The sequence below is a fragment of the Mytilus californianus genome, unplaced genomic scaffold, assembly GCF_021869535.1.
Source record: "Mytilus californianus isolate M0D057914Y unplaced genomic scaffold, xbMytCali1.0.p SCAF_13, whole genome shotgun sequence".
Lineage (NCBI taxonomy): Eukaryota > Metazoa > Mollusca > Bivalvia > Mytilida > Mytilidae > Mytilus > Mytilus californianus.
The window spans coordinates 18,372,341-18,386,526 of NW_026262615.1; the positions used below are offsets into that span (position 1 = coordinate 18,372,341).

The window sequence follows — 14,186 nt, forward strand, 5'->3', positions numbered from 1 at the left end:
CTTTTGATCATGTTGATTTGAAGTATTTATTAAAGAATTGCTAATACAAGTTTATAGATACCGTTGGACATAATACATATTTTTAAATTAATGTTGTGTCATGTCTGTTGCTAAAATGTTTTTTAAGATTAGAAGTGGAATCGGTAATATTGTTGTTTATCTTTTGGTCCTAAATATAAAAGAAAGACCACCCTGGGTCTCAAAGATAAAAAAATTATTCTGGTTGGATATGGTAGCCATTAAAAGGATTTATATAGGAAGACGAAAGCTTTAACTTAATATTGGATTGACAAACGGACGAATGGAACATTGCAGCAATGGTCAATTTTTGTCTGTTTGTCAATTCCATATGATGCACAGACCAAAAAACATAATTTATTACTTTCATAAGTGGGGCATAAGAATAATTTAATGTATGATATTTTGCACACAAGGTTCTTCAAAAATATATATCAGGAATGCTCGACACCAAAGTTTAAAATCCTAAAATCGGCCATTAAAAAAACATTTGTAAGGCAATTTAAACAGATTCATTTACTGGCATTGATAATGGTATATAGGTAAAAAAAAATCACAGACTCAATAATGCCTGTGGATGTAAGACAATTTAACAGATACATTTACTGGCATTGATAAAGGTATATAGGTAAAAAAATAACATACTTAATGCCTGTGGATGCATTGTCTTTTATGAATGAGCAAATGAATTCTGAGTGGACAGAATAAAAAAATCTCTCATGAGTTTCGTCCATTTTCTCTTCAGTAATATATCTAATCAATGTTCACATCTTTATTTAATTAGTATCCAGACATATTAGGATTACATTTAATTAGTGTCCAGATTAATGTGTATTGATTATATGTAACTCTAATTGTTTATTGCTATCAATGGGCATCAGTGAATTATAGAATATTTGTCATGTACGTCAAATTACCGCAGAACGTGTTAAGCGAAAGCCGACTGTTAATTGAAGCCAATTTTCTTCCAAGATTAATTGGATCCTGCAGACGATGTTAATAGGTTGTGTAAAGTTACCTGGGTTTTTATTGATTTTTTTTCAAAGACACGGTTAAAACCTCATGATACCGTATTGTTTCTCGGTTAATGGTTGGCTAAGCTTCCTGTTTGTTTTCCAAAACTTCATTAAACATTTTATTATATTTGTCCTGGGTGCAGAAGAGTTTTATGATTTTGTTAAGTTATAAAGGCGTAAGAGTTTTTTACACAGTTATAAAATTCTTGGAATTTTATTCGATTCTGGTTATTAAGAGTTTTCATTGATGAAAAGTGATATAAAAATGTAACATCTCAACTTTAAAGGAAAAAAAAACACTGCATTGTTTTTTTAATGAGTGTTGACAGGAGACAGCAGTGATTTGGTTTTATTTGATAAAGATCATAAACATTCATAGATGACGATCAAAAGAGGAAGGGTTGTGATCTAAGAAACTGTACAACACTGAGGTCAGGTTCTAGTCGTTTAGGGTTGTGATCTAAGAAACTGTACAACACTGAGGTCAGGTTCTAGTCGTTTAGGGTTGTGATTTTAGAAATTTAACTGTACAACACTGAGGTCAGGTTCTAGTTGTTTAGGGTTGTGATCTAAGAAATTTAACTGTACAACACTGAGGTCAGGTTCTAGTCGTTTAGGGTTGTGATCTAAGAAACTTAACTGTACAGCACTCAGGTCAGGTTCTAGTCGTTCAAGGTTGTGATCTAAGAAACTGTACAACACTGAGGTCAGGTTCTAGTTGTTTAGGGTTGTGATCTAAGAAATTTAACTGTACAACACTGAGGTCAGGTTCTAGTCGTTTAGGGTTGTGATCTAAGAAATTTAACTGTACAGCACTCAGGTCAGGTTCTAGTCGTTCAAGGTTGTGATCTAAGAAACTGTACAACACTGAGGTCAGGTTCTAGTCGTTTAGGGTTGTGATCTAAGAAACTGTACAACACTGAAGTCAGGTTCTAGTCGTTTAGGGTTGTGATCTAAGAAACTGTACAACACTGAGGTCAGGTTCTAGTTGTTTAGGATTGTGATCTAAGAAACCTAACTGTACAGAGGTCAGGTTCTAGTCGTTTAGGAATGTGATCTAAGAAACTGTACAACACTGAGGTCAGGTTCTAGTCGTTTAGGGTTGTGATCTAAGAAATTGTACAACACTTGAGGTCAGGTTCTAGCTAGTTGTTTAGGGTTGTGATCTAAGAAATTGTACAACACTTGAGGTCAGGTTCTAGCTAGTTGTTTAGGGTTGTGATCTAAGAAACTCTACAACACTGAGGTCAGGTTCTAGTCGTTTAGGGTTGTGATCTAAGAAATTGTACAACACTGAGGTCAGGTTCTAGTTGTTTAGGGTTGTGATCTAAGAAATTTAACTGTACAACACTGAGGTCAGGTTCTAGTCGTTTAGGGTTGTGATCTAAGAAATTTAACTGTACTACACTGAGGTCAGGTTCTGGTTGTTTAGAGCTGGGCATATTGTATAGAAACTTAATTGTCTGTTATATGAATTTTGTGTTAACCTCTAAATGTTTTTGTTCAGTCTCATAGGTGAATTATATCCCATATCTCTTTCTTTCATATGTTGCCATAACTTTGGTAATGCTTCGCTGCTTTGCTCAGCCTTGAGTTATCTTTGTAACAACAATTGAATGACTTTTTCCTTGTTTTTCTTTTATCTTTATGGTCATGGTATCTTTGTTTTTCTCTGACTACAATTATGTAACTCATAACTTAAAAAGTTAAAACTTGTAAAGTTCTGATTTCAACTTAAGTTGTTTCTTGGAAGTCGAGCTACTGAATAGTTTGTTAGGTATTTTAACTGTAACCCAGATATCATACTATTCATGCAATACTTGGCTATAAGACAGACAAAACATATTCAGTGTGAGTGGAAATCTATATATTTTTTTTTAATTGGAATTTAAACCCTTGAAGAAAACTTTTTTACATTGATCCTGTATATGTCTCTACTATCAAAAGAGTGTGTATGTTCAGATTAGAATTGTTATGACATAGAAATTGATCATTTTATTACTCAGACTTGTCGATCAATCTTCTTAATACACTTAATTCTTTTTCCTTGTTTTTCTTTTATCTTTGTGGTCATAGTATTCTTTGTTTTTCTCTGACTACAATTATGTAACTCATAAAATTCTAATGTCAACTTAAGTTGTTTCTTGGAAGTCGAGTTACTGAATAGTTTGTTAGGTATTTTAACTGAAACCCAGATATCATACTATTCATGCAATACTTGGCTATAAGACAGACAAGACATATTCAGTGTGAGTGGAAATCTATATATTTTTTTTGAATTGGAATTTTAATCCTTGAAGAGAACTTTTTTACATTGATCCTGTATATGTTTCCATTATCAGAACAGCGTGTATGTTCAGATTAGAATTTGTTATGACATTTATATAGGAATTGATCATTTTATAATTCCGACTTGATGATCAATCTTCTTAATACACTTAAATCTTTGACTGCAATGTTGACATCTATGTATAATCATACAGGTATATTGAATAGGTCAATTTGCATTGTGTGAAAATCTATTTCCTTATAACGATAAAAAACGATAAAAACGTACTGGATAACATGTGTATATACAACCTTGAATATACAATATTGAAAAATCTGAAAAATCTGATGTAAACGTCTTTTGTGCAAGAATAAATGAAGAAGGTGATTATTTTATGCTTCACAGTATAGCATTCAGTATATCTAGTAGATAGTACAAAAAAGTAGGTTACTGCAACCAACTAACTAGCTTGAAAATAATTTTTTTAAATAATAAAAAAATATACTGGGTATTTCTTTATTTTTCATGTGAGCCATGATTCCTGGCTAACATGAAAAATATACACCAAGAACATGTACAGCTTTGAGTATAAAATGATAAGAACATTTATAAAAATAGAAATACAAGTATAGGATCTATATATATATAGTCAGTTAGACAGCAACCCAGTAACAAAATAAAACAAAAAAGAAATGTAGAGGTCAATCTTCACCAAATGACAAAGGACTCGTACTATCATGTATTTTAAAAGGTTTTTGGAAAACTAAATAACATGCTACAAATGGATAAACTGGTATCCACAGACTTTTTATGCCCCCCCCCCCCCCCCCATAGCGGAGGGGCATTAAGTTTTACCCTTGTCCGTCCGTCGGTACATCCCAAAATTGGTTTCCGTTTTTTATCTTGAGTTTGCCTCAACCAAATGTTATGAAACTTATACACAATGCTTATTACCACAAAACACAGATCAAGTTTGAATTTTGGTGGCGTCACTTTAACCGTTCTAGAGTTATGCCCCTTTATAAATGGAAAAATTGCTAAATTTTTAGTTTCCGTTCTCTAACTTAAGTTTTACCTCAACCAAATGTTATGAAACTTATACACAATGCTTATTAACACAAAACGCAGTTCTTTTATGCATAGATGTGCTCATGTTTTGGGCTAAACCGATATACTAGTACATGTATGTAAGATTTTTATTAAATTTGTTTGGAAGAAAAGATTACACAATGTAGAAAATTTAAACTATTTATTCCATACTAGCAATAACTGGTTTGTCAAAACTGTATAACATGTTTATATTAATCCATCTATGTTGTCACAGAATACCTCCTACATTGGCACACGTTCAAAGAATAATATAATCAGATTAACTATTACAAATTTGTCGTTAATGTAATACACCTCATTAAAGTCCATTTTAACTTTGTATTAAATTGTAAAACCGTACATGTTTAACTGTTTTTTTAGAAATGTAAGGTTTCTTTGATGAAAATTTTACAACAATCTGATGTTATAAAACATTTACAAGTATGATTACTTGTTGTGAAAAGGGGGCAATTATAATAATGTTTTTGAAATAACAATATGCATTCAACTTTCCCATTTGAAAGCGCTTGTAGTTTTTACAGTTTCTTTATCTGTCTCAGACATCAGAAAAGCAATTACAAAAAGCAGCATGTTAACAGGAACATATATATTACAAGCTCATAGGCACAGATTTAACCAGGCAGAAGTAGACCCAATTTGTATTCAATATTTTGTATTATTTTTATATAATTAGTAAAATATTCATGAACCAAACTTACTGTCTCTAGAGAAACAGAAACTGTTGTCAAGAATGTAACTCTTTGCCAAAAACATCTTATCGTTAAAGATTTGCACCTCCTCCTCAAAGGAAAAAGTCAAGATGAGTTTGTGGTGCCCCCTAGCTGCTTTTATTATAAGTTAGGCTAAATTGTTCTGATCTTATGGTAGAATTTTTTCTCGATACACTTTTGTGAGTTTTGCAACTGGTACTGACCGAAAATGAAACAATTTACTGTGAATTAAAAAGTCACCTGTATATATCAGGTGTTGGGACAAACTTACATAATTTATATTATTCCTTTTGACATAAGATCATGTAAAATATAAAATTAGAAGATGTGGTATGATTGCCATTGAGAAAACTCTTCACCAGAGATCAGATGATGTAGAAGTTAGCAACTATAGGTCACCATACATCTTTCAACAATGAGAAAAACCCATACTGCATAGCAATATATGAAAGACCTGAAATGAGAAAGCACACAATATTTTTCTTTGTATTGCTTAATTTTTTTTTCTTTTTCAGCTTATACCAGCACACCACAATAAACATTTAGAGAATGTTACCGGCAAAATATCCCAAATTCCAACTCAGGGTAAAGCAATTGAGTATGTATATTTAAATTGGGATAAATCATTGACTGTATGATGAACGGTAGATGGTTAGTTTTCAGTTCTATTTCAAAGCATGCATAGTTGGCTAGGAGTTATTGTTTTTGGTTACAATGTTATTATTATTTTAAAAGTACTTGCATGTTCTTTAATTAAACATTTTCTTAATTAATTAATCCATGAATGTTTAATGTCAGCTACAGAACTTCTTCAGAGTAATGTTTGTACTTCATTGAATAATTAGTACATGTAGTCCATTAATAATTATACAGTTAGAAATTGTGTCATGTCATTTTTTGTTTTTAATACATCTAAACACAACAATTGAATAATCTTAAGCCAACACTGGCAAGATCGGTCTTTTTTGTTTTTATTTTTTTGTTGTTTTTTTTTTTTTTTGGGGGTGGGGGGGGGGGGGGGGGAGGTGTCAACCTATTGGTTCATTAGTATTTAAATTATTTGTTTAATACTTTGCCTATAAAATTCAATAAAGAATTTTTTTTTTTTTTTTTTTTTCAATGAGTTATTAAGTAACTTTAAGAAACTTAGAAGAAGTATTTCTGAATTTAAAACAAAATTCTATTCCTGATCTTTAATTTCGGTTATTTGCAGGTTACAAACCTTTCCTGTTCAGGACTAAGTTTATTGTCCTAACCAAATATTCTTTTCTAATGATTTACACAGTAGGGTTCAAATTTTATCAAAAACAAATTCCTTAAGTCCCACATAAGATTCTCAAGAAATCTTTAAGCATACATACTTATATGGATTTTTAGATTATGCCTCTTGTTTCTGATGGTATAATGATTGCATTACAACATGTAATTTACGTTGTCGTCTTGACAACTGAGTTTGTAAACAATACAATCATATTTGTTCAAAAGAATATGACATTTTTATATCATTAAAATATATTATTTAATGAATCAGTTTGGCATTTCAAAAATCAGAGCGACTCAAGGTCCAAAACAATTATGACAGGTTCTTAAAATTATATGACGGAGAGATTAAGGATCAAAAGTGGATGTTTAGAATTTTAAAATATGATAAGGCAAAAGTTTATTAAACTTTAAGATAGATCAAAATATTTGTATTTAGTGCCACTTTGAAGTCATTAAATGTGTTAATGCAATGATATTTGTCTAAACTGAACACTTATATGACTCAAAGATATGTTAGTATTGTAACAATTTGGTTTATCTTAGTCTCTTAGATGATTAAATTTCTATTTTTGAAAATAAACCATGGTAGTCGATTTTAAAGTTTTCAATAATTAGAAAAATTTCAGTTACTAACTAAAATATCCTTTTCAAAAACAGAACAAAAAGTTCAAAATTTTTTCAATTCCTAAAACATTTTATATTTTAATACACTTTTACAAGCTAAGAGGGTAGTTGACATAAAACATATTAAACTTAAATTTCTAGTGATCTTATCTATGTTTTTTAAAAGAATTTTGAAGTGTTTTCGAACTATTCATTGATAGATATACACGTATTTGGAAATTTCAAGTTTTCACATTTGTTTTTCATTAAATTTTGAATTCCATCTTCTGAAGACCTGTCATCTATATATTTAAAGTTCGCTGTTCTTTATTAGTATTTTGCCATGGGAATGTTTGCTCTCTCAAAAGTTCAATGAAATTGTCCCTCTACAAAATGATTTATCAGTGTTTATGAAAGTAATGTTTTTCATATTTTAGTCACCCTAGAGATTTATCTCACTAACGACTTTTCTCTTTTAGAATTAGTCTCCTTATAGTTAGTGTGAACCAATAATATAAATTATTTGTGTATAATCTTATGTAAAGACATAAACAGTTCAATTGTTAATCATGACATAAGGACTGAAAAGAGTTCATTTTTTGGGTTTTAGAAATGCCTTAAATCCATGATTCAATACATGTGGTTAAGTTATATCATTAGTATAAGACTGAATAATGCAAAATGCAACCAATCTTAATCATGTTAATAATATATGATGATATATCATTATTCTGTTACCTTGGTAACCTTACAAAATAGGCAATTTTGTCATCTCAAATTTTTCACTGCATATTTTTGTATGCCCCCGTCGTAGCGGAGGGGGCATTAAGTTTTACCCTTGTTCGTCTGTACGTACGTATGTACGTCCAAGAATTGGTTTCCGTTCTCTAACTTTAGTTTGCCTCAACCAAATGTTATGAAACTTATACACAATGCTTATTACCACAAAATGCAGATCAAGTTTAAATTTTGATGGCATCACTTCTACCGTTCTAGAGTTATGCTCCTTTACAAATGAAAAAAATGCTGAATTTTTCGTTTCGGTTCTCTTACTTAAATTTGCCTCAACCAAATGTTATGAAACTTATACACAATGCTTATTACCAAAAACTCAGATCAAGTACATGTACAAGTTTGGGTAGCGTCTCTTTTACCGTTCTTCAGTTATGTCCCTTTATAACATTATATGCAAGCGGGGGGCATTATATGTGTCCCATGGACATATTCCCCATATATTTGCTATTGCAATTCCATGCAATCTGGCTCGTTAGTTGTTATAAAATTTTCCTTTCATTTCATTTTAAGTGTCTCCATTTCATAGCAGATTTGTGTTTCTAGGAAGTTTAATAAACTGTGATGCATATTGATTGAGCTTTTAAATTTATATAATTCATATTCAAGCAAATTTTATGTTCTAAAATATAATTAATTTGTAGCAAATTTTATGTTTTAAAGCTATTTTTAGTTGTTTTTGTAATGCTTAACATCATTTTTCAGCTTTATATATATATTTATAAGGTTATGTGCCTAGTCTATCATACATATATGCTTTATTTTATCTAACTTATCATTTATTTAGATTTGTTTTCATTTTAGAAGCTAGCTAGAATCATTACAGATTTTCAGAGGCTGCATTGGACCATTATAACATTTGTTCAAAAAGAATATTTCACACATATTGGTTAAATCATAAAATAAATTTGGGAAAAAAGTCTGCTAATTGAATACCATGAACATGAACATGAATAAAGTACATGCATGTTTTAAGCTTTTAATATAAAGTCCGGAATCATTTGTGTTTATCAAAGTAATCAAAAATTAAGAAAATGGGATTTTTATTCATCTTTTTGAGTCCTCATTCTTCCATTGATTTTTTTTAAACATGAACTACCAAATATATTACTTACCCTATGTAAATGTCTGTTTGACCTTTACACTATGTAGATTCCCCTTTGACCTCACTCACTTAGTCTAGGTCTTTAAGTCATTAGAATGTTGTTAGTTTCACCCCTGATTTATGATGCATGAGTTTATGAAAAAATTTTGTATGATTGGTTGTGAAAAGTAAATGGGTGGTCAAAATCTGTCAAAGAATGGGCAAAGAACAATTTCATGAATGGTGGTGGTTATGGAAGAACTGCCAAAGTACAAGTCAAGATAAACTGAATGGGTGGTGGTTGTTATAAAAAATCTTCCAAAATATGAGTTAAGATAAAGTTCATGGGTTGAGATTGTTTTCCAAAGTCTGCCAAAGAATGAGTAAAGGACTTATTCATTTAGAATTGTATGCAACGTTTGGAAATTAAAAGTGGTATTCCAAAGCCATTTCCCCTTTTGACCTACCCATACACTTAAATAGATCTAAAGCCATATTTATAATGGTAGAGAATTTCGAAGCATTACCTAATTTAAGGATTTATAATAAAGTGCAAATCATTAAAAGAAGCTCAATCATTTAACTATTTACTAGAGTTGGAAATATAATTAAAGATTGACCTCTATTAAATATTTTTATATAAAATTGGCACAGATTTAAAGAAAGAGTCACGTTTGGGTTATGTAGAACAAATATTCAGTGTGAAATGTTCTTTGAAATATTTAATAATAGATGTTCAATGCCCAGCAAAACATATGGTTATAGTATTATTAATAAGTTATTTATTTAAATCATTTTAGATCTTTCATTATTAAAAAGCCAAAGGATTTTAATATAAAAAGCAAAAAATTTAATTAGAATTTAAATAATAATTTTACTACCATATTGTTTCAAGGCCAGGAATATATGTTTACTAATATCTTCTTCATTTAAAACTATCTTTACATGTAATGAGTTTGTTCATAAGTTTGACTTTTTAGTGTCAAATATTGTTGCTGTTAGTCAGTTAAGATCCTTAAAGTTTTCATTTCTGAGGCAAGTATCCACAAAAACCACAAACTCCTGTTCCTGAAATCCTACTGGACTGTCCAAGAAGTTATATTATCTAACTTTATATAGATGGAGGAAAGGGGACAGACTTAAATGGATTGTTGGTGTGACAAAATGCCCAGTGGCAAAAATTGATGCAGTGGCATCAGGCCTGTAGCAAGGAATTTTTCTCTGAGGGAGGGGGGTAATGTTCTGATTAATTGTCAAACTCCAATCTGAATCTCACTTTTAATGGTGTTTCCTGTTTTCATGGGGGAGGCCCGAGGGTTCTCAAAACCTTTGCTGTCTGTCATGCAAATACAAGGAAATTTCTTTATAACTGAAATTTTTATAATAAGATTGAAACCCCCTTTTTATCAGGTTTATAACAAGAAGCCACCTTTCAAATGGGGAAATGGCCCAGAACAGTAAAATGCTCAGAATAGAAGATTAATGTTTTATTTAGTATATTTTTCAAACATTCGGTTTTTCCCATACATTCCTTATGAAAAATTCATAGACATTACTTTCTATCCATAAGTTTGATAAAGAAACAAGCAATGTGTTTTCAGATTTTCAATTTATTTATACATTATCTGTTGAAAACAGCCCCAAATTAAAAAAAAAACTTTTTTCATCAGTTCACATTTTTAAAGCAATTAGTTTGCAAATCATATGATTTTAACATGTAATGGCACTTATTTATTTTAGACAAAATAGAAGATGTATAAGGGATGTTCAATTAGGAATCTTATTGTCTTTTTTTTACTTCCTAAGAATCACCAAAAAAGATATGAGATAAAAGGAACTAAGATGGGAGTGTAAAAGATTTAATAATAAATAAATTTTGGGTAAAAACTCAATTGATTAAAATGATCATGAGATAACAAGAAAAATAAAAATTTTCACTATTAACATTTTTTGGTCAGAAAAAATAACATATATAACAAACTTTACAAAAGCTTGGGTGTGCAAGGACTCATTCATTAATTCAGCTAAATATCATGTGTTTATCATTGCTATAGGAAATAGAATAAATTGTAATAGTAGGAATTAATTTACAGAAAGTGGTTTCAGAAATCTGGAATTTGACTTTTGATGTATAGCTTGATAGGTGTTATTCCCCTTCATGGCAAGTAATGCTGGTTCCCTGCAATAAAGAGCAATGCCAAGAATTATATAAATGAAAAGAATATACAAATATTTTCAAGTTTATAATCAAATTCATTTAAAAGTATACTGTATTAAAGAGAAGTTAATTAGTTAAGAAATTTGTATAATTCGCCTATTAAATGAAAATAAACAGGGATATCTGCTTTTTACCATTGCTCATTGCAGGTAACCAGTACTACTTTCCATAAAGGGGAATAACTATGTCAATTTATGATTTTAGAGCAAAGTTTGTTCTCTCGGAAATGACTTTCTGTAGAAATTTAAGATCTGTAGAAATTAAAAGCTTATAGATTAATATTTTAATTAACTAATCATATAAAAATAAGAATATATGGTATGATGCATAGTTCTGCATAACATTCAAACCTAGAACATTCAGATCTATTTTATTTGGCATTTTGCATGTTGCATGAAAACATTACTTTGGATAGTTACATATGCCATTCATTGCATGTTATTAAACATTATTGCATGTTATTTGCATGTTTTATTACAGAAATATAGAGTGAAACTATTTAGAAATTTTGGTAAAAAAATTTTTGAAACTAAAAAAATAGTCAGTTTATCTAGCAATTGGCTTTACAAATAACGATATATTTATGGAGATAAAGATGAAGATATTATACAAACAAAAGTTATAAAATTTTGTTATGGAATACAGATAGCTTCTATCGCTTTGATTTATTTTCATTTTTCCCAACAACAACAAAATTCCCTAAAAAAAAGGGGGGAAACTAAAAGACAATACACTTTTAACTTAAGTTTCTTTAATTTTTTAGTGTAATTTTGACAGTTGATATTAGATCTTCATTAACTGTTTGATAATAGACATAATTGTTTTAACTTAATATAATTTAAAAAAGAAATGTAAAGAATATGTTACTCAGGTTGAAAGGGAGGGGTCCTGTCCATAAAGTTTTACCTATTACTTTATTATGAAATGTTTTAAACATCACAATGTCATATAAATCTACAAAAATTTCTTTTACCATGTGAAACCCACCAGAACTCTCCTTTCTATAAAATATCTGGATTTTGGCCTGTGTCTAGTCCCACAAACAGGATAATATTCCTTTGGTTGGGTCTGAATTTTTAAAACCTTTGTGAAACATTCTCTCTAATTGTCCTTGAGTTCACCCACTAACAAATGTGATTAATTTCTTTTCTTTCAGTATCGTAGTAAATGGGCGCTTTACAGAAAGTGCAATTAAGGTTTGCCTTTTGCCACACCAGCAGCATTCGTTTCACGAGACAGCTAAAGCCATAGCAGAAAAAGTTGCAGATAGTTTAAACTACCGGTGTGACGAGTGAGTATCAATGGGGCAGACATTATCATTCATAAACTTGTTAATTTCAGAGTTTTTGTAAATGGGCAGGATATTGATAAGCCAACAACTGTTGGTTTGTCTTATAGACAGTTGGAAAATATGACTGAGGCAATAAAGGTTGTTCATGAAGCCATTAGAGAGAAACATCAGTATCGGGTAGACCAGTAAGTACAGAAAAGTTGGAGCTTTCCGTGTTGTAATATTACCATAGGTTTGTGGGCTTTATAAACTGTTTTCAGTACCAAAATTGATTCTGTTTTCAAAATTTGTATTTATGCTTTTTTTTCTAAAAAAAAAGTATCAAATTTTTTGTGAGAAAACAGTTTATATATCTAGATGTGACTTTCAATTTTCTGCTGAGCTTTTTCTTTTGTACACATGCTTTGATCAATATCTGGAAGGTTCACAGGATAATTTGATATTGTTGAACAGAAAACATGTTGTAAAAACTTGTACTGTGGTCAGTTACTGTATTTCTGTCTGGTTAAATTATGAGGTGTGACTCTTTACAGTTTTAGAGCTTTCCTCCTGAGATCTTTCAAAATTAAAGGTATTTTGGGTCAAATTTCTCCTCGATATTATTATCAGCTAAGTGAAAATTTGACAGGCATGTTAGAATGTCGAATAGAAATTCATTCATTTTGGTTTTTTGAAATTAAAATGATGTAGATCTTGTTTTTTTCTTCCCATTTCTATCTGTTTATCTTAGGCAAAACAAAAGTAAGCACAAATCTACAATTATTTTTGATTTGTGAACATTTTTTGTAATTTTTAAATGTTAGTTTCTGTTATGGAATTACCCAAATTAAGGTCTTTAGGTTATGGAATTACCCAAATTAAGTTATTGAGTTATTTTTTATTCGATGTATTTCTTACATTGTTTGTTTCTTACTTTTATAGTTTCTGATTTATAGAATCTTGTGTCTGAAATATTAGTTTGTTTAAGGAGGAAACAGGGGACTCAAAGAATTAATGTCAAAGGGTCATTTCAGTGCTGACTTAGATGGGAGTTGTTATATCAGAGAGTGCTAGATGTTAGCTCTGAAAAGAATTTAAGGGTAAAATATACATGTATGTAATCAGCCCATGTAGGGATCATACTTTCTTTGCTACATCCACAAAGTTGCATAAAATATTCACTATTATATATCATATAATGCACATCAGATTTTATAGCAAGCAATTTGTATCATTGATTTTTCAGGTTGCACTTTATGAATAAAGCTGATTCACTAGCCACGCCTCTTTGGGGGAGATACTGAATATTCATAAATGTTATGTTTTGTTTACCTACTGGTTCCAAATACCTTTATATTTTTGGCTTAACTTTCACTTTTTCTCGTATTGTAACCAAATGTTGAGGAGCACTATGGGTGCCTCTTGTGGAACACGAACTACTTAGCTTACCATTCTGAAACACTTGAGTTCTTAGAGATGCAAGGTATATGTCAATGAGAGGGCAACCAAATGACAACCAAGCAAGAAGTGGGGAGATCAGTCCTACTGTCCCATATCAGGTTAAAGTTTTGTTGTAAGGAAATTAATCATTTAATTTTGGTCACATCAACTTCACATCAGTGGTCTCACTAAGGCAAATTCATGAGTCTTGGATTCATCGTTATCAAAACTGAGGAGGCTAAAGATGCAACAAGTTGTAAAATGCTGTGTCAACTCAGCCAAGATATCATTTTATAGCAAAAGTTTAAAAATTATATCTTAATTTGATGTCATTTCCTTGTTCTATTTTTTAATGGAGACTTCAATAATGAACAATATAGCAATAACATTTCT

General features: G+C 30.4%; 1 protein-coding gene across 17 annotated transcripts in view; it reads left to right on the forward strand.

The window, feature by feature from the left end:
* Positions 1-14,186, forward strand: part of LOC127723307 (doublecortin domain-containing protein 2-like) — a 130,239-nt gene that overhangs the window by 63,704 nt on the left and 52,349 nt on the right. For 16 of the 17 annotated variants that reach the window (XM_052229865.1, XM_052229876.1, XM_052229877.1 and 13 more), the window contains exons 3-4: positions 5,639-5,721; positions 12,425-12,559. In XM_052229865.1, the coding sequence (XP_052085825.1) occupies positions 5,639-5,721; positions 12,425-12,559 (218 nt within the window). Of the gene's footprint in view, positions 1-5,638; positions 5,722-12,239; positions 12,375-12,424; positions 12,560-14,186 lie in introns of all 17 variants that reach the window. The other variant, XM_052229862.1, reaches the window with a different exon arrangement.